This window comes from Mobula hypostoma, chromosome 7 (assembly GCF_963921235.1).
Source record: "Mobula hypostoma chromosome 7, sMobHyp1.1, whole genome shotgun sequence".
Classification (NCBI taxonomy): domain Eukaryota; kingdom Metazoa; phylum Chordata; class Chondrichthyes; order Myliobatiformes; family Myliobatidae; genus Mobula; species Mobula hypostoma.
The window spans coordinates 128,351,043-128,376,955 of record NC_086103.1 but is presented as its reverse complement, the minus strand read 5'-3'; the positions used below and the strand labels follow the sequence as shown (position 1 = coordinate 128,376,955).

The following is a 25,913-nucleotide window of genomic DNA, read 5'->3' as shown; positions in this document are numbered from 1 at the left end:
TTCAGCCCAAACATCGGAATGGGGAAAAATATGATCTAAGTGACTTTGAACGTGGAATAATTGTTGGTGAGAGATAGGTGAGTAGACTATCTCAGAAACTGCCTATCTCTTTGGATTTTCACACACAAGTCTCTAGAGTTTAAGGAGAATGATGTGAAAAACAAAACAAAGCATCCATTTCTGTGGGTGAAAACACACAGGTTGCCTTATTCCCAGCATCCATGCTGTATGTTTCACCTTCTTCCTACTTAGTTATTCTCGCCACACCTATCACTGCCTGTATTCTAAGCATTCTAACCAATACAGCAGAATTTAGTGTTGGAGCTGCACTCAGCTTTACAGGAAACTTATTACTTACTATAAAGCCAAGGATACCTCCAATTTTATTTTAAGTTTAATTTTATTGGGTATTAACAACTGTTCTTGAGAGAAGCTAACATATTCAAATAGCAAATTTGCCGTTTAATGATGTGAATGTTCTGTCTTCCCTTTTGTCCAGCTCCAACTGATGAGTTTCATTGATCTTTAGTTAGAAAATACAATGTGTTTTCATTTCCAGAGGAAATCTACTGGAGGCCATCTTGTCATGTAGTACTCGGACTGTGGAATATATTGGCAACCAGCCAATCGATTAAATCAAATTTTATTGGATAATATTGATATCATAAGTGCATAATATTGATATAATATCATAATATTGATATCATAAGTTTTCTAATCAGGGTTCTCAAGTTGATTATATATCAACATCCAAATAAAAAAAGGAATGCACAGTTTTGTTGTCCACTGTGATTGATCTGTCAATCTTATTATAGCAGACAGTACATTTCACTTTATAAAAATAAATGAAGACTACTTGGTGGATCAAAATGGAAATCTTCCTTTTTGCTGTGCTAATATCTGATGGCAGAATGCTCATAACTTAAATGTTATTTCCTGAATGGCTCTCACCTCACTTCAATTTATTTGCTTCTATAATGTGAAATATTTCCATTTTACTGTTCACTGCACCAGACCTCCAGGATTGCCTCTTAAGATTTCCCAAGACAATTTAATCCAGTACTCTTGCACTAAGATAGCTTCTTATGAAGACAAAATAAAATCTTAACAACTTTCAATGATACAAAATTCTACTTCAGACTCTAACACAGCTGGGTTCCCTTCCAGGTTATAGCTGGGTATTGAAAGAATAACAATATATCTATTAATTGGAATCTCCATCTTTGAATTATTCCATTTGATTCTCCAGAGACATTTTTATCTCTATATCCGAGCACCATGACCTTCAAAGCTGTCAAGGCTAATACCATGTGGCATGAAATACTCCATTTATTTTCATTTTCCAATGATGCTTCAAATGATAGATGACTATAGCAATATTATCTGATTTTCTTTCATCCAGATAGCAGTTCCACTCTGCCAACCATTATCACATTGTAACAAACGCAACTTACTTCGTACATTGGACTCCTGTCAAAAGTGTTTCACAAAACAAGTAACCTACAATTATGCATTATGTATCAGTCCCTTACCTGTGCCTAAAATCTTTATTTCTGATAGAAAGCATTTACAGAAGAAACAGAAAAAGGATTCAGTATTAGTTTTTGAGAAAATTGCGAATAATCAAGAAAATAGACAGCCGAAACAAGTTACTGCCGATCAAATCACAAGAGAAAATAAAACATTTGTCAAAAGGAAATGAAAACTAAAGGCTTTGGTTTTTCAACACGTTGGCAATAAACTCTCTTGCTGTTCTATCTGTTAAAGAATTACTTTATCTGGAAAAAAAGTAGTAATTTACCTTTTACTTGAACGTCATTCCATTACTCAAAATACTTTACTAATTCTCTATCCCAATGGCCCAGATTCAGTAAGATGGACAGGCAAAAAAATTATCTCTGATCATGAGCAACAAGTGCATATGTGAGTGCCAACTGCTAGTTCTATTCATCTTCTGCATGTTAATTTCTATTAACATCTTTCTGATATTCTTGTGACTTTTAAGTTATGCTTTTGGACAAAACAAAATCTACAAACCACATTCATGTTTTACTGATTATAGTTTGATATAGGATTCCAGTTTTATACTGAACTTCAGCACACTTTACCCTATTTGACCCAGCTGGAGTCAACTATGTGCTCACTGTAGGATAAATTTTAGCTATTGCGAGAAAGGGTTAGAGATTTCCAACTGACTCGTCACCTGTTGAATGAATTCATTAGCTGTAGGACACACAAGACAATACTTGATTCTTAAGCGAGCTGGTGTAAGTTACTTCATTGTATTATGATCATGAGTTCTATTATGAACAAAATATGCTGCACTCACATAAATTTCATTTATGGAGTTTAGACCATTTAATGAAGCCAGAATCTATTTGCTATCACCTTGTAATTTAGTCAGTGTATTACCTTACTTTAACATGGCACAGCAAGAAAGCCATTCACAATTGCTAGCACTACATGATATAGAGCATTCACCATAGTAACACAGGTAGAGTTTCAGCAGTTGTCAAGAATTAAGTCACTGACAAATGTATTTTCAATTCTGAATATAGTTGCATTAAATTCAGGCATGCAGTTTAAACTCCTTTTCTTTAATTGTAATACAGGATACATATATATTTTGGCCAGATCTGAAATATGGATCTAAGGAAAGCAGTTCATGTGGTTTCAATCCAATTCAGTTCAGTTCATTCATTACCAATGACAAGTACAGAATCATTTTGAATATCACCTCCATACTTAATGATTTGGCATATAAATAATTTTAAATTAACAGGATATGCCTTCAGTGCAGCTACTTTGAGATTCCTCAATAGGTGAAGATAATATTGTGGGCACAATCAGAAAGTAATTGTTGGAATAATCTTGAAAATAATTTAATAGGTAATAATCTAATAGAAGCAGAACTGACCTCAGAAATTTTATTTTTTTAAATTTGAAATAAAAAGAATTGAAAAAGAGAGGGCATATAACAAAGCAAAAATTAGCGGGAAGATAGAGGATTGGAAAGCTTTTAAAAACCTACAGAGAGCTACTAGAAGAATCTTTAAGAGGGAAAAGATGAAATATGAAAGTAAGCTATCAAACAATATCAAAGTGGATAGTAAAAGCTTTTTCAAGTATGTAAAAAATAGAGAGATGAGAGTGGATATAGGAGTGCTAGAAAATGAAACTGGAGAAATAGTAACGGGGGGATAAACAGAATGAGTATTTTGCGCCAGTCTTCATTGTGGAAGACACTACTAATGTGCCAGATATTGAAGGTTGTGTGGGAAGAGAAGTGAGTGCAGTTACTATTACAAGGGAGAAGGTGCTCAAAAAACTGAAAGACCAAAGGCTACATAAGTCAACCAGACCAGATGAACTGCACCCTCGGGTTCTGAAAGAGGTAGTGGTAAAAATGATGGAGGCATTAGTAATGATCTTTCAAAAGTCATTGGTGCCAGAGGACTGGAAAATTGCAAATGTCACTCCACATTTTAAAAAAAGAGGAAGGCCCCAGAAAGGAAATTTTTGACCAGTTGGCCTGACCTCAGCGGTTGGGAAGATGTTGATTCAACTGGTAAGGATGAGGTGATAGAGTACTTGGAAACACAGGACAAGATATGACAAAGTCAGCATGGTTTCCTTAAGGGAAAACATTGCCTGATGAACCTGTAGAATTATTTGAGGAGATTACAAGGTGATGCAGTGGATGTTGTATATTTGAATTTTCAGAAGGCCTTTGACAAGGTGCAGCACACCTGAGGCTGTTTACCAAGTCTGGAGCTCATGATATTATAGAAAAGTTACCAGCATGGTTAGAGCATTGGCTGACTGGTAGGAGGCAGTGAGTGGGAATAAAAGGATCCTTGTCTGGTTGGCTCCCAGTAACTAGTGGTGTTCTACATGGATTGGTGTTGAGACCACTTCTTTTTATGCTGTATGTCAATGATTTAGATGATGGAATAGATGGCTTTGTTGCCAAGTTTGCAGATGATAAGAAGATTGGTGGAGAGGCAGGTAGTGTTGAGGAAACAGGTAGGATGCCGAAGGACTTAGACAGACTAGAATAATGGGCAAGAAAGTGGCATATGAAATACAATGTTGGAAAATGCATGGGAATTGGGAGTCCTCATGCAGAAGACCATAAACATTAACTTGCAGATGAGTTGATGGTGAAGAAGGCAAATGCAAAGTTAGCATTCATTTAAAGAGGTCTAGAATCTAGAATACAAGAGCAGAGCTGTGATGCTGAGGCTTTATGGGACACTGGTGAGGCTTCACCTTGTATATTGTGAACAGTTTGGGGCTTGGTGACCCCCAAGGCGGGCTATCAAGGCTGAGAGGACACAGCCTCAGGATAGATCTGCGTCCATTTTAAACGGAGACGTGAAGAAATTTCTTTAGCTAGAGGGTGGTGAATTTGTAGAATTTATTACCACAGGCAGTTGTGGAGGCCAGGTCGCTGTATGTATTTAAGGCAGAGCTTGATTGTTTCTTGATTGGACACGGCATCAAAGGTTATGGGGGGAAGGCCAGAGAGTGAGGCTGAGGTGGGGAAAAAGGATCATCCATGACTGAATGGCAGAACAGACTCAAGGGCCAAATGGCCTAATTCTGCTCCTATGTCTTATGGAAATTATATGAGCTTTTACTGTCTTTCATTTTTTATTACATACTAGCTTCTGAATTTCCGGTCATGTTATATGGGAAAGCAATTAACATTTTTTCATTGGGCCTTTCAAAATTTGTTTGATACCTGATCAAATGCTCACTTGCACATGAAATACATACATATATAAAGTCTGACACCTGATGCATGACTCAGCAGAAAGCTTTTCTTGTATCGTATCTCCAAGAGACACGACTGTGGTGGTAATTAAAATTTATTTAATGATTTAGCTAAACCAAAATTTATCCAACCAGCATTTTGTTTGGAACTACAGTCTTTGAGCTCAGATCCAGCTAGCACTACAACAAAGTATCAATCCTTCCTTAAACTACAGAATATGACCTTTAAATGCTGTCATGGTCCTGATATTCATTCAAACCTCTAGCTGCTACAAGATGGCTCTGGAAGGTCAAGTTCGAGAAGGATGAAAGAACCAGTTTTAGGCAGAAATTGAATTATACCTTATAAAAAACATGCCTGATGTTAGTGTGTTACACTAGATGGGGGAGCTGCCTCAAAGTCTAACCCTGTGTCCCCATTGTGAGAGGTGGAAAAGGGAAAGACCAGCCAACAGGGCTCTGGTGAAGCTGTACAATGCCAATTCCCTGTACAGTAGATGCAATGGATTGCAGAAGCATTGATGAACTCCAACCATACCGTCAACTTCTGATGACGATGTGGACGGTATACTCTCTTGGGATCTAAGGGCCCAAGTAAGTAAGACTAGGAACCCGGCAAGGAAAAATTAAGTCTCTATTTCCCCCCCGAGTGCTAGCAAAGTATTAATTAATAGCTGGAAAGGCAGTTAAACCTTAATATAGATTTTAAGAAACTGATTTTCATTTTTCTTGCATTTTATTTTCCTTAGGTGTTTCTGCACTATACTTAGTTACTAAAATACCAGGTCATAGATGTAATTGTCCTTAACCTTTCTTCAGATTTCTCAGGAGAAAATAGCCCTTATTTTTTCCCCCTTTCTATTCCCCTCCTCTGTCCAATTGATTTCATCTAATCTGAAACAAACATGAATATTCCTTATATTATTGATACAGTATTTTAGTTGTTCCACAATATCATTATTAGAAAATGGTTATATAAATTTAATTCCATTCTGCAACTAATTAACATCAGCAAGTTCACATAAATTAGTCTTGTACTTAAACTTGGCATACCTTAACTCCAAGATATTTGTGACATTGCCTGAGGGGAAGATCTGGCGAACATAATTAAAATCACCAACATATATGCTGCCATCTGATCCACATGCCAAGGCAATTGGTGCAAGGAGCTTGTTACCAGCTGCAAGGCCATTACAGCTTGGACAGGAAGTACTACGCCTTCGACCATTTCCCATAATGCTTCCAATTATAGGTGGCTGCTGGGATATAAAATTATTTTCCCCATTTCCCTTATGCAAGATACCTGCAATAAAATACTGCCAGTTAATATTTAAATTTGACTAAGTGCAGGACAAGAAATTCAATTAAAATTGTGCATGCATTTAACATATATTAAATCTTCTTAACAATTAATATTTATTTTTACAAGCTGTGTTCTGATTGGGGTCTTTGGATGATTTACACTTCTAAATTTTACTTCAATTATTAGAACTGATGTTGTTGTTCAAACAAGAAATTCTTCACTATGAACAGTAAAGATCATAAAAATAAATGTACAACAGCAATATGCAAGCAAAAGATAAATCTTCATTAAAATGTTGTATCTACTGATTATATTGTATGTGTCTGACTCATGCAAATCTGCTTTTACTTTGTTGTTAGGTTTCCAGATTAACTTAAGAAGCAATATCAGTGCTTAAAGGTCATGGGGATTTAAAAATTTAAAACCTCAGTGTTTTATGGCACAATGTTAAAATGTAAAACAGCCTATTTTTATAACATCATAGTCCAGATGATGGCATTGAGTGAGGTAAAGTTCCTTTAAATGTTAATTTGTTCTTCTGCCTTGGAAAAAGTTAAGGGGAATTACGTTTGTAGTTCCACAGCTGCTGTAGGTGTGGTGTATCGAGGCCTCTGACATTCATCACTTCATGAAAACATGACTTTACTCTGCTCTTACTTTGGAATAAATTGGATTTGCAAAAAAGCGTCACGAGTTTTTTAAGTTTCCTTCACTAACATGGCAAAGCTGAGTACCAGCAGCATATACACTTAATATGGACATATCATGGGAATACGCATGCCCAAACTTTCAGTGCCATGCTCAGTGATAAATTCTGAAGCAGGAAAGTGTACTCAAGTTGCAGTAGAGTCACACCCAATTCCTTTGCATTTTCCCTAACCTGAAGGGAAAAAAAGCATTTAGGTTTACGTATAATTTATAGCTAAAAAAATAGAAATAAAGTCATCAGAAACCAAGTAGATTCAGCAAGAGGTAAGACATTTAATATTTATAAAAATCTTTCCAATCTAAATCTTGTACCTAGCACAAAACATTTTCTGTCTGCTGTCTATAATCTTGCCAGAGACAGATCTATTTGAATTTTTGCTTTTTTTTTTAACTTCAGAGTTATAGTAACTGAAAAGTTTCTTTTAATGTTTTATTTAGTATTAATCTTGCTAAATGGATGATTTGGAGATATCTCTTCCACTCCAATGAGCATTGTGTTGTTTACTTACCACTCTGTATGTTGAGGGCATGGTGCTTGTCCAAAGTCCATCCACCCAGGTTAGAAGCAGCTATCTCATAGCCTTGTAAAATAGCAGTCCGCTTCTCCCAGAGTACCAGGTCAGGACATGATTCATATTCATAACCTACAGATACTGCATGGGTACAATCAAATATAAATAAAACTGACAAACAGCAAGTTATGGAAATACCTATTCCTTCTTATCAATTTCATCAAGATTCTAGTTTTTTTAATTAACCTAAGTGGACATCAGAAAAACGCCTTGTTATCTTGGGAACAGATGTAACCTTGAACTAATATTAATCCAGTCTTTCAGCTAGGAATGACATGTACGGGTTTGACTGAGGTATGAGGATAAAGGTCACCTCTCCCAAATGTTCATTAGACATGCTTTTGAAACAAGCTTCAGCAGCCTATTTCACAATCCAAGAGACATCTGGGTCTGCAAAATTACAATCAACTTTCCTCTTGATGTGATTGAACAAAAAAGCACTAATATAAGATGTTAATCTCAGGTCCAGTCCCAAATTCCTCACTTCTGATTTTACCTTCCGAAGGTGACTAAAAACATGCCAACTGTCAGGAAGTTGGTCAGTAAATTCTTTTAAGTAAACCACATATCACAGTTTCAAGATAACTTTTAGCTTATGCTCTTTAATTCAGGATTTCTTTCAGGGTTTGAAAATCCTCACTAGTAAAAAGACTCAGAGAGGCCCAGAACCACAAGCCATTTTCTGCAATGAGTCCTGACGAAGGGTCTCGGCCTGAAACGTCGACTGCACCTCTTCCTAGAGATGCCGCCTGACCTGCTGCGTTCACCAGCAACTTTTATGTGTGTTTCTGCAATATTGGTTGTCTGAAAGAGCAGGAATATATTCTCCATTCACTAAAAAAAATCTGACGTTCCATCTCTCTCTCTGTCTCACCTACTGTCTCTGATTCTAATAGACACCTGAGATTAACCTGTCTAGAAGCCTGAATTTCCAAAGTTTTCCACAATTTCTTTCCTAGATTCCTACTCAGCCATAAATACGTTTGTAGATGCTGAAGGTGTGTAGCTCCAGATTTCCCTTTTGTCCGACTCAAGTTGAAATTTAAATATCCAGACACCTACAACATTGTAAAGCTTAATAGTTTGCTTCTGAAAATTACTGCTGCCAATATTAGTGCATACCTACTGTTGTTCCCAGATTCTCTAAACTTCCATGCTCCTTGCTTTGAAGAATGGATGAGGACATTTACAACAACTGAGATAAAAATTGAAAGCTGAGTGAGGTGCATGATTGTGACAACTTTTCACGTACTGGCATAACAAACTAATTCTAGCTTTTAACAATATATTAGGAACTTCTTCTGTCTGTAACTATATTGTGTGATACATTGTGATTGCTGTCATACTATTTCTGTTGGGTCCTGATTGAAGGAGGAATTGTTAGTCAACTACAAATAATGTTTCCTTTTCGGCATGAAACGATTATGTATTAGGAGCTTAATAGTAGTGCTCCCTATGGACTCACAAAGAACACTACTGTTTCAATGGCAATTTCTGATTGTTGCCAGCCGGAAGGAAAATGCTTCATGCATATTAAGTTGAGGTATGTCATCTTGTCATGGTATATGACAAGTATGTTTCTGAGTCCCCTGTCTGGGCACATCTATTATCGCAACTAAGCATGAGGTCTAGGAAGGAATAGCTTGGAATAAAATCTGGGGACAAAATTCAGTGACTAAAGATATATTTATCATTATACAAACATATATAATAAATTATAATTTTTAATATTGGAATTAAAAATAATAATCCTGAAACTACAATTGCTATAAGATTCTTGGGTATTTCTGCTTGTTTGCAAAAGTCAATTCTCTTCATGATATTTATACAGAGAGGAACCAGTCATTTTTTCACTAACCTGATGGCATGAACATCGACTTCTCTAACTTCCGCTAAGGCCCCACCTCCCCCTCGTACCCCATCTGTTACTCATTTTTATGCACACATTCTTTCTCTCACTCTCCTTTTTCTCCCTCTGTCCCTCTGAATATACCTCTTGCCCATCCTCTGGGTCACCCCCCCCCTCCTTGTCCTTCTTCCCGGACCTCCTGTCCCATGATCCCCTCGTATCCCCTTTTGCCTATCACCTGTCCAGCTCTCGGCTCCATCCCTCCCCCTCCTGTCTTCTCCTATCATTTTGCATCTCCCCCTCCCCCTCCAGCTTTCAAATCCCTTACTCACTCTTCCTTCAGTTAGTCCTGACGAAGGGTCTCGGCCTGAAACGTCGACTGCACCTCTTCCTATAGATGCTGCTTGGCCTGCTGCGTTCACCAGCAACTTTGATGTATGTTGCATTTTTTCACTAACTCCATTTTACAAATGTTATAATTTGATGCCTTACTAAAAATTCAGTTTCTGCTTAAGTTCTACTATGAATGTAATACTATTTAATTCAGATGATTACCTTAGATATTCCATTTAAAGTGATTACCTGCTGAGCAAAATAATCATTATTTCAGCAGCTGAGTGAAGGTGTCATTATTAAAATTGCAGAGACAACAGGAGAGCTGAAAGAAATGACCAGACTGTCCAAAAATGGGAAATAAATTATATTCAGAATGCTTAATTTCGATATTTGAATATATTACAAGACCATGGATTATGTAGTTTACTCTCATCTTGCAGTATAGTTTCTTCAGGTGTTACAGAAATTTTGATTGCACTATCTGTTTAGGACAGGGGTTCTCAAACGTTTTTAATGCCATGGACCAATACCATTAAGCAGAGGGTGTGGTGGGGGGTCTGTGGACCCCAGCTTGGGAAGCTCTGGTTTAGAAGGAGCATCTCACTGTTGTAACAAAAAAAATCGTGTTCAGCCATTCTTGTTGACAACCCTACAATTCCAGTATACTTTAATTTAACTGGGAACTTTTCCATGGAGTCAGGTTTGCGATAGATAGGTGGCCATGACACACACACAGTGTCATGGAATTCAGAAGTGAGTCCCTCTTTATTGCTTTAACCTCTGGTGAATTTGTGATCTGATCCAGAGTGAGGGCACTGATGTTGAAATGGACATTGCACTCCCTCGTGGAAAGTGAAACTTGAAGGTGAACCACCTCTGCTATTCCCTTTATTGTCTTGACCTTTGCAAATGGGCATTGGCCAGTAGAAGGACGGAAAAAAGGTAAACTTCTTCCAACCCAAGGAAGTTCTTATGGTGCCAGTGGAGGCTGAGAGGAGACCTGACAGAAGTTTATAAGATTATGAGAGGCATAAATAGGCAGCAGGTATCTTCATCCCCAGGGTCAAAATGTCTAATATTCAAAGACATACATTTAAGGTGAGAGGGGGTAAATTCAAAGGAGATGTAAAGGATGAGGGTTTTTTTTTTACACAAAGAGTGATGTCTGTGCAGCCAGGGGTGGTAGTTGAGGCAAATAAAAAGAGGTGTTTTAAGAGGATTTATACAGGCACATGAATGTGCAGAGAATGGAGGAATCTGGACCTTCTGTAAGCAGAAGGGATTAGTTCAGTTGGATGTATAACTACTAGTTTAATTAGTTCAGCACATCATGGGTTTAAAGACACAACGTGTGTTGTGCTGTTTGATATTTCATGTTCTAACCAGAAAAGACAACAAATCAGCAAGTTAGTAAATAATATAAACATAATAAGATGATATGTGGTCAAACCTCTGGGAAATATATAGCTATTATTTTCTAATTTACAATTTTAAGACCATAAGACAGGGGAGCAGAATTAGGCCATTCAGCCCATTGAGGTTGGTCTGCCATTCAATCATGGTTAAGTTATTTTCTATCTCAACTCCATTCTCCTGCCTTCCCTCATAAACTTTGACACCCTAACAAATCAGGAACCTATCAACCACGACTTTAAATGTACCCAATGACTTGGCCTCCATGGCCATCTGTGGTAATAAATTCCTCAGATTCACTATCCTCTGGCTAAAAAAATTCCTCTTCATCTCTATACTAAAGGGGCATCCTTCTATTCTGAGGCTGTGCCTCCTGGGCCTAGATTCTTCAACTACTGGAAACCATATCCTCTCATCATCCAACATTAAAAAAATCTGTTACGTAATGAAACTTACCAAATGCCTCTGAAAGTCCATAAACCTTCTGGCTGTAGACATCAGTTTTATCCCAGATGAAGTAATAAGATAAATCCGGGGTAGCAGGAAACCATTTCTGGAAGAGTCGTCCTTCCACAGCCACCATGAGATGTACTTTCATCAGATTGAATGGGATGGAGGGTTGGGTCAGACTAATCCGCATGACAGATTTATAGCCGACTGTGCAGCTGCTGACGTAGTTCAGCTTCATTTTACTACCTGGGATATTAATCTCTTCACGTAAAACCTATGAACATAAAAGATAGAAAGAGCTGCATCAAATAAAATGTAGGAAAAAATGACAACATTCTGCCACAGTGCTTTCAACCTGTGCATGGAATAAAGACTGAGGCTTGAAGCAGTCTGCAGCAGAGTTTTCCAACATTAACGAGCCTAGAACGAGGAGAACTAAAACTTGTGCTTTTGATTCTCTAAATGGGTGAAGCTTTCAAATAGTGTGAGTGATTGACTTTCATAATGAATAAACTCTTATCGGGTTTTCCAGCCAGATTCAGGTATCGGTTATAACCGATGTTTCGATGACAAACTCTGCCATCTCCATCAGGCATCACCCTGATGAAGATGGTGGAGTCTGTCATTGGAACATCGGTTATAATCTCTACCTGGTACCTGGCTGGAAGCCTGAGAAGAGTTTATTCATAATATATGCTCTAGATCCTTTTTGACATCCATAACTTTAGCGATTTATCTCCTCCACAACTGGTGTCAAAGGCCTGTAGTGTTTGTATCAACAAGATACCCAACAGTCATTCAGCCTTCCTGCATGGTATGACTTTGACAGCGTAGAACAAAAGTAGCAAGTGCATAGGATCCCCATCACTTCCATGTTATCCCCAAAGTATCTGGACTTGGATATATACTGCCATTCCTCACTGCGACTACACTGAAATTCTTTTGCCCAATGCCTAAAGCAAAGTGGATGCACTTTTGATTCATGAACTGCAAGACTTCCAGAAAATAGGTCATCGATACTTCCACAAGGGTGATTTGGGATGAACAATAAACACTGATTCTGCCAGTGACACCCATGTTTCATGTTGGAATAAATAAATAACGTCCCACTCTATCATTGAATCCCCCTGAGTTCTATACTTTAATTTCATCTACATAGTCAAAGAGAACTTCGTGTTTATTTCTATTTTCTATGATCATAGTTCATTGTATTAATGATTTAAACAATGCATCATGTAAGGAATATCACATGAAATCAACATCTGACTGTTGTACTTCTGATCTGCTATGGAGAGGCAATGATTTGCACCATCATCACTCAGTCATTACCCTTATATTTTATAATTTGGTTGGGAATATTTTCAAAATGACTATATTAACAATCACACAATACTTCTTCACTGCACATTTCCATATTAGCATTAAGTCTGAATAGAGAAGTAAATGGTACAGTACCTGTATTTCAGGAACGATGGGGCCTTTCTCTGGGCAGGCCCCTGCAAATGCCGTCAATGGCGCAGGTGAGACGATTGGATTGGGGCGAGCAAAATTGCTGAGGTCACAGCTGGGGATCTCATTCTCTTCATGCTTCATAATGACAGTGTCCATGACAAAGAAGCGGTCCCATGGCAGCCAGAGAGTATGCTCCTGAGTGATGAATGGAGAGCGCTCAAAGTGTATCGTGACCGAAACCCCTCCATTAGTCATCAAATCAAAGCTAGTATTTGGAGGACAGAACAAGACATTTTGTTTTCAAAAGAAGGTCTACTTTATATAAAACAACACGACAGGTGTAATTTTCCAACTTTGTTCTGCCATCAGGCCAGGATTACCAATGCAGTAGACACCATGTGAACAATTGTCTAACCATCAGTTTAAATGGACTGAAACTATTGCATAAATTTCTGATCCATATTGCTGGCAGGTGAGGGGCCTGCCAGGATTGCAAAGTTGGAAAATTAACCACAACAGCATCTGCCAGCTTCTTGACAGCTTAAACCTCGGAAAGGATGCATCAGGTAAAGGTCAAGCTTGTTGATCAAGAGGCAGACATCTCAAATGGATTAATAGTCACACACTTGTATTAAGCTGATCCATTGGCAAAACAAACCCATTTTGTAGTGAATCACAACAAAAGCAGAGACTGCACTCAGAAAAAATTACTGAAACATTTATCTTTCAAAGGTTTGTCTCAAAATATCATACTGAATTTAAAAGTCCAGTCATCCATGCTCACCACAGCTCGAGTATATTATATATATTAGATGTGAATATATCACACACAGTTTGAAATCTCATTTTAATTTTCATGAACTTTCTTTGTTTATCAAAATATCTTAGCTGTTGACTGAAGTGCAGTCAGCTGCTTTCTTTCATCAGTTTCACCAGCCCCTCTCAGCCAGCATTATGTTTGCTGTCAATCACTCGGTCTCACACTATTGCAGACTTCCTCTTTGTTTTCTCCATCTCACCCTGTCTCTACAGTGAATTCTGATTTATATCAGATCTGATGAAAGGTTCACTTTGTTTCTTTCTCCACTGATACCGTCTGAACTGCTTAGAATTTCCAGTATTTTCTCTGTAATTTTCCTTGCTTTCTTTGTGAGAGAATGAGAAACATGTGTCTGGAGCTGGAGGAAGCAGGGCAAGTCCTTAATGAATATTTTGCTTCAGTATTCACCAGTGAAGGGGACCTTGACAAATGTGAGGACATCACAGAACTGTCTATTATGCTTGAACATGTTGACATTAAGAAAGAGAATGAGCTGGAACTTTTGACAAACATTAGAATGGATAAGGCCCCAGATGTACCCCAGGTTGTTATTGAATGTGAGCAAAGGGACTGCTGCATCTTTGGCAATGACCTTTGAGTCCTCAATAGCCCAACAGTGGTTGGCCTCATTAACAATGAAGAAGAGACAGTGTACAGAGAGGAGGTAGAGTGTCTTGTAGAACGACGCGAGCACAATAACTTGAGTCTCAGTGTGGACAAGACTAAAGAGATGACTGTGGACTTTAGGAGGGTGCAGGTTAGCTACTGCTTCCTGCACATAAATGGCATTGTGTAGAGAGAATTAGGAGAACCAAGTTTCTGGGAGTGCACATAACGTACAATCTCACCTAGTTCCTCAACACCCCTTCTTCAGTCACGAAGGCACTGCACCTCCACTTCCACTTGAGATGAGTGAATGCTCCTCCCATCCCTCTCCCTCCACCAATCTAACCAATCTTTACAAGGATATCATTAAGAGTGTCCTGACTACCTGAATTACCATCTGGTATGACATCTGACTGCAAGACCTACAAAGAATTTTGAAGACTACTGAGAGGAACATTGGGATCTCTTTTTCACCCATCCAAGACATTTAACAGGAGCACTGTGTACGCAGGGCCCTTGGCATTTACTTGTACACCAATTACCTCATCTTCAGCCCTATCAGTCTGGTTCCCTTCCTCCAACCAATTTAGTCCCAACAAACTTGCCTGCAAGGATATTGGTCTCCCTTGGGTTCATGTGCAGCCCTTCCTTTTCGTACAGGTGATACCTTCCTCAGAAGAGATTCCAATGATCCAGGAATCTGAAATCCAGCCCCCTGCACTACTTCCTCAGACACTCATTCATCTGTATAATCACCCTATTTCTGCTCTGCTTAGCACATGACACTGGGCCTAATCCAGAGCATGACACTGGGCCTAATCCAGAGATTACTACCATAGAGGTGCTGCTTTTCGGCTTCTTCCCTCTCTATACTCACTGCGTTGAACCTCTTCTCCTTTTCTACCTATGCCATTGGTGCCAATGTGCACCGTGACCTCTGGCAGCTCACCCTCCCTCTTGAGAATCTTCTGTCGCCGCTCTGAGACATCCCGGACCCTAGCATCTGCGAGGGAACACCCCACCCTGGCATCATTTTGCAGCTATGTAATCTCCTGTGTGTTACCCGAACTATCGAGTCTCCTATCACCACTACAGTGCCTGAAGTTACCCTTCCCTGCTGAGCCTCAGAACCGGAAACAGTGCAACTGGCCTGGCCACTGCCCTGATAGTTCATTCCCCTCGCCCACCCACGCAGCATCCAGTACTTGTTGCTGAGGTGAATGGCTGCCGTGGAACCCTGCACTGGCTGCCCACTCCCATAACTTCTGCTGGTGGTCATCCATCTATTCTCTGAAGCTTGCACTCTGAATGTGACCACCTCGGTAACAGTCAGTCTTTTAATCGTCTCAGTCTTTCACTTCCTACCTGGGGATTTGGGTGGTATTGACAACAGGATGAGCACAGTACTCGTTATGGGTAGCATCAAATCATCTTGAACTGACATGCAGAGCATCTAAAGGAGATGGGAAACTGCACTTATCACTAACTTCAGTTCCTCATGATCTTTCATCTTGCACCTTTAGTTGCTGGGGGCGGGGGGGGCACGGAATATAAGCTCACATGACACACTGCATGTTTTGTCATAACATTCTGATCTTTGACAAAAAATAGGCTCCATACCTGCCATCCTGCCGGCTGATGGTGTAACCATAGTGGGGATTGTTGACAAAGCTGATATTAACACCAACCAAGGGGGTGCCATCTGCTGTTTCTACTTGGCCTCGTATCACACATGTATGGCTGTAAGCATCACAAATAACACATTGAAATTAAATACCAACAATTTCTTATATGTATTATTAAACAGTTATGGTTTATAAGCATTCTGATCTTGAAGAAAACAGACATCCTTCAAGTTGTCCTGTCCGTATTTGTCCTAACTGTCATGGGCATGTGGCCAAGTGGTTAAGGCACTCAACTAGCGACCTGAAGGTCGTGAGTTTGAGCCCCAGCCGAGGCAGCGCGTTGTGTCCTTGAGCAAGGCACTTAACCACACAGTGCTCTGCAACGACACTGGTGCCAAGCTGTATCGGCTCTTGCCCTTTCCTTGGACAACATCAGTGTCATGGAGAGGGGAGACTTGCAGCATGGGCAACTGCTGGTCTTCCATACAGCCTTGCTCTGTGAAGTGAAGACTTTCCAGGTCTCCATGGTCTCGCAAGACTAACGGATGCCTTAATTTGTCCTAACTAGAATTATGTTGAATACTTGAGAGGAAACTCAGGGATAAACCTTTAAATGTTTTGCAAATACATTTACTGCTGTATAGGTTCATCCCTTGTACAGGGATACAATGGATTACAGAAACATTGATGAACTCGGACCATACCATGGAGACGGGAGTTCATCAATGGGAGCTAAGGGCCCAAGAAGAGGAAGAAATGCATTTACTGCTGCCTTTTATGCATTCTCCTCTAAATAAATAATTTAATGTGTTTCTGTAACACTTAGATGCCACAGATAATAAAGTGCATTAGTACAGACGTATTCTTTACACATATCAGAAGATAAGTATATCCAAATGTGCATTCACTGTATTAATATCAGCTGACAATACAGACAAAACAATGACACTTTTTATTTACAGAGGATGTTCTCCCATCACTGCATAAGACATGGATGGACTTCAGCAAAAATATTACTAAAATACTGATAAATATTTTCCTGATAATGAATTGAATTGAATTGACTCTATTTCTTACATCCTTCACATACATGAGGGGTAAAAATCTTTATGTTATGTCTCCATCTAAATGTACCATGTGCAAGCATAGTAATTTATAATAATTTACAATAAATAGAACAGTCAGTGTAATATAGAGTACACTCAAATCAGCATGAGTTCATTAGTCTGATAGCCTGGTGGAAGAAGCTGTCCTGGAGCCTGTTAATAATACAAGACAAAGATCTTCAAATAACTCATACTGTTTTATGAGCAAATTTAGTACTGGTTTGTTATCTTGTATCAACTGGAAAACAGCATCTATTTGAAACGTACGACTTCCAGCTTATTAGATCTTGCAAGGTTGTATTATTCACCTAAGTAGCAATTTATTTTCAGCAGAAACTTGGATCTTCTCAATAAATGCCTTTTGCATTGAAGGTGTTAACAGTTCCATATTGTTAATACTTCCATTGCCACTTTTGTCTAAAATATGGTGGTGTCAATAAAAGAAAAAAATAAAAGCGAGCTTGTGAGCCTTGTCAATCACTGCCGAGATTGCCGAGACAGCTTTTTGCATTCTATCCAATTGTGAAACCAAGCAAGAAGTGTCAGTACAGGATGAAAAGAACATTTGAAAGATCTATGTTTATAATGATGGACAAAGGTTATAACCAATTTACAACATAACCAAGTTATTACTCTGAAAAATTGAGATATAAATGTTGCAGGAGGGGAATATCATTGTTCTTTTCCTATTCATTTACAAGGTGGCCAAGGCAAGCGTTTACCACTCTCTCCTAATCACCCTTATGTCACATCACTCAGTATTTCAACAAATGAGAATCTAACACTTCGATATTTTCAACCAGGTTGGTGCGAACTCATTTGTTTCACATTCCCATTTTATATTTCATATCTTCTTTTGTAATTGTCATTCATTATACTAAGCTTCAACCACAGCTCAGCTGATGGTTCTGCTGTTTATCTTTTCTGTTCTTCCTCCCATGGTCAATATTGTTTTTATACGATGAAAACCAACAATGTTACCAACAAGTGTAGTTTAACCAAAATTCTAAATTAAAGCAAGACTATCTTCCTGCTTTTTATTCCATACTTCATAATGTCAGCTCAGTGTTTTGTACTTTTTATGACCTCACCAATATGCGTCAATATTTTGAAGGATTCTTAGATCTCTTTTCTGCACTCTTTTATCCTTTCCATCAATGGTATGAGAGCATACATCATGCCTCCTACCAAATGAACTCAATGAGGTATAGCTACATGAGAATTAGTTTGCCATGTACTTATCCATTTTGAAAGTCTACCTATCCTATCTTTGCTTTGGTATGGCTCCTCACATTTTTGATATCATACCTTCAATTCCAGATAAATATGCATAGATAGTGGGTTCAGCAAAGATATCTGAAGGACACCTTCAGTTAGACTGAGAAGTTTTACTGAAAGCCTGCTGAACGTTGCTGCATTCTTGCACCGCTGCATTCTTGCCCCACTGCATTGCCTTGAATAATACCTCTGTTGTTCTTCAACAAGATCGATTAAAATTGACCTTCTGTTTAGAAATCCAAAATTATATTTTTATTTTCTCTGTATGCCTTACTATCTAATTCTTTAAAAACAATTCCAATGTACTTCTTACCACAGATGTTAAGATAACTTTGTCTGGATTAACTCCACCTTTTTTTACTGAGAGGATTATTCTGACTGAATCAGAATCAGTACCAGGTTTATTATCACTGATTCATGCCATTTTCTTTTTTTCTTAGCAGTAGAGTGTAAAAATTACTAAGTTACAATAAAGAATAAATAAATTAATTAATTGATTAATAGTACAAAGAGGAATAGTAAGGTGGTGTTCATGGACTGTTCAAAAATATAATGGCAGAGGGGAAGAAGCTGTTTCTAGAACATTGAGTTTGGGTCTTCAGGCTCCAGTAGCTCCTCTCCATCTTGAGGAATCACCTTTTGAAGATTCGTTAAGGAAGACTGGTTGGCAGTTCTCTAGGATCACCCTTTCTCCTATTGAACATTTAGGTAGAGGTGCTACTGTATTGGCTCTCTCCTGCATAGTTTCTTGACGTAGCCACTGTTTCAATTCACCATTTTATTTTCTTTGTATTGTATTTGCTGCAAATATCCCTTTTGACTTCTTCCACTATGTTGGCTTTCACAAGAGACATCATAAGAGAATAGGAATCGAATCATACAATTGTACAGCACACAGCAGGCCCTTTCTGTCTACATCAGCCATGCCAGTCGTGATGTCTACCAACGCTAATCCCATTACAATGGGTAGTCAAAACTGCACAACGTATCACTGGCACCAGCTTACTCACCATCAAGGACATATATACAGAAAGGCGTCAGAATAGACCAGCAATGTCATGAAGGATCCCATTCACCGTGCTCATGGTCTGTTTGTCCCACTCCCATCAGGGAGGAGGCCATGTAGTATCCACATCAGGAATACGACTCAAAATCAGTTACTTTGCTGAAGCAATGTTCAAAGTAAATTCCAACTAAATTTATTATCGAAGTACATGGATGTCACCATATGCAACCTTGAGACTTGTTTACTTCTGGGCATGCTCAGTAAAACCAAGAAACACAACAGAATCATTGAAAGACTACACCCAACAAGATGGACAACCAATGTATAAGGGGCAATAAACAGTGCAGATATGAAAGGTAAAATAACAATAAATAAGCAATAAATATCGAGAACATGAGATGAAAAGTACTTGAAAGTGAGTCCATTGGTCTTGGAAACAGTTCAATGATGGGGCAAGTGAAGCGGTAATAAATGTTCCTAAACCGGACAATGTTTGTCCTGAGACTCCAGTACCATCTTCCTGATGGCAGCAGCGAGAAGGGAGCCTGTCCTACGTGGTAAGGCATAGCAATAAGGCTGATCAATACCTCCACCCACTAACCAACCCCACCACACCCCCCACCACTGCTACTAGGGTCACCTTTGTACAGACACTCTTGTACCTAGCATCACTTTATGGACATACAATTAATCTATGTACATAAGCTATGTATTTATATTTATTGTGTTTTTTTTATGCTACATTGGATCCAGAGTAAAAATTATTTCATTTTCCTTTTCTTTACACTCGTCTACTGGAAATGACACAAGTAACATTAAACAGTGTTGAATCTTGAATCAAGTCCATATCACTTTATGCCTTTCCTATCTAAGTACCTTTCCAAATGCCTTTTAAAGAACATTTTTACTGTTTCCGTCTCTACCGGATCCTTGTTCTACATACCAAGCACCTGCTGTGTGAAACACTTTCAAAATTCTCTCCTCTTACCTTAAGTCTGTTCTCTCTAGTTTCTGACTTGCCTACCCTGGAGAAAAAGATTCTCACTATCTATCCTATTTGTGTTCTTCATAATTGTATAAACCTTGTAAGGTCACTCCTCAGCCTCCGACGTTCCCGTGAGAATAATTCCAGCCTATCCAATCTCTCTTTATAACTACAGCCCTCCATTCTAGGCTACATTATGTCAATGACTTCTGCAGTCTCTCTATTGCTACCACATCATCCCTGTAGGATGGCAACCTGAACTGTACACCGTATTCGGGATGTGGTCTAATGCTTTGAACATCTGCAACCTGGTGTCCCAGTGAAAGTTATATATTCAGTGCTTCTGCTATTTTGTTACCTTGTCACCATCACCTCTTGATGGTATACTCTTTATTTTCACTTTACAGTTGCCGTACATGAGAGCAGTCCTCAAACAACATTTCTCTCTGAGGGAAGCCTTCCTTGACAGCTTCATTTTATGACTGAATGGTCAACTCAGCAGAAGGTTCAAGGTTTACTTCAGCATTTTATTGCCCAACTGGCTATGTTAACTTGTTTCTTTGTCATATCAGTCCATTCCAGTCTTTATTCCTCTGTTTCACAACATTTCAGGAATTCTTTTTTTAATATTTTGACTCAGTACAGGTATTTTTAATATTGCTTTCCTAGTCCGCTTCTTGTGCATTCCCTCCAGCAGTATTAAAAATAACAAAATCATATAACAATCACATTTCCTTTTGACTTCAAGCATACTTCAACAAGAAGAGTTGAACTTCGATTTTTTTTTAACAGAACTGCAACTTGTTGCTCTCTGAATGCCCAGTGAAATTGACGCAAAATCACCTCACTAACATAATGCAACCAACTTTATGGCATTCATTTATTTAGTGACCAGTTCAAAACTTGTAGCCTATACCCATCAATGACAGGCAGGCAGGAGCAGAAGAGAGGCCCACTAGACTCAAAATGTTAATAGGCTGATTCATTGCTTTCCATTACTATCAGTAGTAAAGAGTTAGTTTTAGCACTGCAATTACTAAACAAGAATTCCAGAAATCAGACTCCAGTTTGCTTCTTTGCCTTTCAAGCTATCTACTTAATTTGAAAGTTTCGATTCATGTTGAATTGTAATTCCAAAGGTATCAGCATATCTCACTCATAGCATCGTGTGAAGACTGAGCTCCAGCGGACTACTTGATTGAGGCAGGAATGTCATAGTTATACATATTTGATTTGACATGTATTTTTTCAGCATCGAACCCTGGATAATGTAGAGTTGTGGAATCCACAGATCCAGCTAAGGGCTATTGTGTCAGACAAAGGTTAACTCTTGAAAAGTCCATAGAAATAGGGTATAAAGAGTCCTCTCCAAAGTTACGAGAGAAATGGTAAATTTTCGTAAAAGGAATCACACAAAATGTGGAACAGGTACAGTACTGTGAAGACTTCTTAGTTGATGGCAAAGAGTTATATCCTGCATTTGGAAAAAAAGGGTGCACAATGTGAATTAGAACATCATTCCCACAAATATTTACAGTGATGACTGAAAGACCATTGAGTGGATATAATGAGCCCTGGAAGGGCAGAGATGGAGTCAGATTCAGAGTATTACACGACACAATATATTTAATGCCAATCAGGCTGATTCTGTGCAAGGAACACTTGTTCAATGTATTTATTTTGCGATGCTAGTGCTACGACATCTTGAGGTGGAAGTAATGCATTATATACTGTACTAATGGAGGCAGTACAGTTAAAATCAATACTCTTGTGCTATCAACAAGAATATTCTGAAGATGACAGCTGAACCTCTGTCTCAGTGACACATTGCTGTTCTCTTCCCATACCACTTGATGGTTCTTTTATTCAACAACATGGCCTCCATAACCTTCTGTGGTAAAAAAAATCTCAAAATCTAACCACCCAAAGTTTAAAACAAATACCTCTTCACCTCAGTCATAAATGTTTTACCTCAAATGTTGAGACTGTGACCTGGTTGTAGATACTGTTAGCCAGTAGAAATATTCTTCTGGCATCCAGCCTGTTGGACACTGTCAGATTACGTATGTTTCAGTGAAATCTACTCTAATTCTATTAAACTGGATTTTTAAAATTGTTACACAAGCATATCTAGATTTTCTAATCCATCAGCAGTTAATTAATAATCTGCCTAATTTATTTGGCTACCAAAATGGGTAACTTCACATTTATTCATATTATACTGCAATTACTATGTATTTGCTGACTAACTCAACTTGTCCAAATCACCTTGAAGCCTTTTAGTTTCCTCCTCACATTTGCTTTAATTTTGCACATCTAACCTCTTATGTGGGACCTTATCAAATCTTTGAAAAGTCCAGATATTGTCTTTCATCCACCCTGCTCTATACATCCTCAAGAATTTGTACTGTATAATATGGAGGTGGTGGTGGTGGTGGTGGGGGGGGGGTGTTACTGCACTCCCTGTCCTGGGTATCTTAAGGCACCATGTCCCATAGACAGATAGAGAAGCATGGTAACTATCTCCAAAGTTCAAAGTTCAAAGTAAAATTTATTATCAGGGTACAAACACGTCACCATGTACAACCCGGAGATTCTTTTTCTTGTGGGCATACTTAGCAAATGTATAGAACGGTAACTGTAAACAGGATTAATGAACAATAAACTGTGCAAATGCAAATATAAATACATTGCAATAAATAATGAGTATGAAATAACGTGATAAAGGGTCATTAAGTGAGACCTTTGGTTGTGGGAACACCAGAAACAGAAGAAGTGCAGTGATCCCCTTTTGTTTAAGAGCCTGATGTTGAGGTGTAGTAACTGTTCTTGAGTGCGAGTCCTGAGGCATCTGTACCTTCTATCTGATGGCAGCAGTGATAAGAGAGCATGGCATGGGTGGTGGAGGCTCTTTGATGATAGATGCTGCTTTTCTATAGCAATGTTTCATGTAGATGTGCTCAATGGTTGGGAGGGGGTTTTACTCCTGATGCCAAATCCAATACCTTGTGCAGGACTGCCAGTCAAGGGCATTGGTGCTCCCATACTAGGCTGTAATACCATATCCTACACTTTTATATTTTATTGTCTACCTGCACTGCATTTTCTCTGCAACTGTAACATTTTATTCTGCATTCTGTTCTTGTTTCCCCTTGTACTGCCTCAATGCAATGTTTTAATGGAACTATCTTAATGGTTGCATGCAAAACAAAAATTATCACTCTACCTCAGTGACAATGTGACATGCGACAATAATAAACAAATTTACTAATTTATATTCAAAAGGCAAACCTATCCGAGAAAGACTACATTATTTTGGGTGGTGGTTCCGAACCCAGAGTAGGTTATTATTTCGGTAGGATTGCTCTTTGTGCATGATTTGGGCCTGTTGCATATTTTACTCAAACTTAATAGGTACGACACTGGAATATCCTTCCTCCCCGGTCTCCATCAAAATTAGCATGGGTAACACATGGATGAATTCAGGATTTATTTTCCCCAATTTCTGGGCCATCAGCACAAGTTTCTGTGTCATTCACAATTCATTGTATTTATAATTATATCACTACATGTGGACATGGGCTAGGACCAGAGTGCACAGCCGCAGAATGGAACAATGTCCCCTTTAGAACAGTGAAGAGGAGAACTTTCTTTAGCTGGGTGGGGGGGTTGATCTGTGGAATTCATTGCTACAGATGGCTGTGGAGGCCAAGTCATTGGGTATATTGAAAGCAGAGGTTGACAGGTTCTTGTTTGGTAAGGGTATCAAAGGTTATGGAGACAGGGCAGGAGAATAGGGTTAAAAGAGAGAAAAAATCAGCTATGATGAATTGGTGGAGCAGCCTCAAAAGGCCAAATGGCCTAATACTGCTCCTATGTCTTATGGTCTTATATCAGGGGTATGAACTTTTTTGAGAATGTGTGCCCAAATTGGCAATAATCTTGAAAATAATTCTCTAGCACACTATAGTAACCTTGAGCAGAGATTATCATGATAATCATTATGTATCTTTTTTATTATGGGTGGGATCTAAAGAATGAAGGGTTGGCACTGAATGCCATTTGCCAACAAGATTTTGTGCATGATGCCATAGGGGTTCACCATCCTCACTCAAGATGATTGCTGTGAATGACCAGAAATTTGTTTGTAGCAATCATCTGCTTCACCCTGAGTCAATTATTAAATACTGTATCTTGATAATACTGAAAGCAGGACTATAAATAGGATTAATATTCAAATGGATGGATTGAACAGAATTAACTTGATTGCAGAAACAGTCAGCTGATATTTTTATACAGCACAGAAAACAACAGGGTTGTAAATACAGATTTTTCTGTCGTGTTGCAAGTCAATACCAACATGCAATGGTAGGCATAAACAAAGATTAGACACTACTGGCCGTGTTATTTTCTGTCTGGGCAGATTTTAGTGAAAAGAACATAATGCTAATATAAACCAAAGAAAGGTTTATCATAAAATATTTATGTTATTTTCTGACTAAAATTATTAAGCAAAAGGGAAGTGTGACTCCTCAAATAGACTGCTGAATGTTGTATCTGAAAAAACTTGCATTTCTTCCACCAGGAGGAAAAGGATCAATAATACACTGAAAGCCAACTAGAGTATTCCAGCTGTTCATTATAGCGACAAGAATTAAAAAAAAATATTTCTTGGATCTTCCTTTTTAACTGAGTCAACACTGATCAGGTATGTTGGCACTTTTGCTTGATGCGACAGGCAGATAAAATTGGATACAATAATTAAGCTTTCCGTGTGGTTAAACCCCAACTAGTAAGAATAATGGAATAATGTACTCTTGAAAGGACATACAGTACTGTGCAGTCTCACACACACACACACACACACACACACACACACACACACACACACACACACACACACATTATATATATATAGCTAGGGTGCCTAAGACTTTGTATGGTTCTCTAGTAATTTTGTACAGTACTGCTGCTGCTACTGCAGAAAAAATTCCTGACATATATGAATGATGATTTGGGTTTCTATTGTGAACTAAGAAAAGGAAGGGGGCAGGGAGAGGGAAATCACGGTTGGGAAAACGAGAAGGGAGAGGGACAGGGGCGGGAGCGGGAAGCACCAGAGAGACATTCTGTAATCTTTATCAATACACCAACTGTTTGGAATCAAATGACCTTGCCTGGTGCCGCAGGACTGGGCGTGTCTGCAGTCGCGCCACCATCCCCACCCCGGTACTCCTTCTCTGCCACCTGTCCCACACCCTTCCCGTGGTGCTCCACCCTCACCACCCCCAACATCCTTTGCTCCCACCAGATTGACGAGCTAGCTCTCTGCTCCACATTGACAAACACAGGACTGTGCAAAAGTCTTTTGAACCCAAGCTAAACGTATGTGATTTTTGCACAGTACTGCATAAACAGAAAATGCTGGAAGCATTTGGTAGGTAGCATCTGTAGAAAGAGGAATACAGTTAGTGTTTCAAGTCAAAGGCTCTTGTACATACATAGCTAGTCCAGTGAGAATTTGTCCAGGGACAGTTCTTTGTGAGAGATGTGGGGACTCTGGGAGACCTCCAGTCTCTGATAACTACATTTGAAATGGTGCATCCAGCTGCAGCTTCTTAGAGA

General features: G+C 38.8%; 1 protein-coding gene across 4 annotated transcripts in view; it reads right to left on the bottom strand.

Annotated features, from left to right (window-relative positions):
* The window catches only part of tenm4 (teneurin transmembrane protein 4), an 806,559-nt gene that overhangs the window by 71,560 nt on the left and 709,086 nt on the right, over positions 1-25,913 (bottom strand). For all 4 annotated transcript variants that reach the window (XM_063053966.1, XM_063053965.1, XM_063053964.1 and 1 more), the window contains 5 exons: positions 15,909-16,028; positions 12,866-13,127; positions 11,417-11,684; positions 7,300-7,443; positions 5,833-6,082 (listed from right to left, as the gene is read on the bottom strand). In XM_063053966.1, coding sequence (XP_062910036.1) covers positions 5,833-6,082; positions 7,300-7,443; positions 11,417-11,684; positions 12,866-13,127; positions 15,909-16,028 — 1,044 coding nt within the window. The remainder of the gene's footprint in view (positions 1-5,832; positions 6,083-7,299; positions 7,444-11,416; positions 11,685-12,865; positions 13,128-15,908; positions 16,029-25,913) is intronic.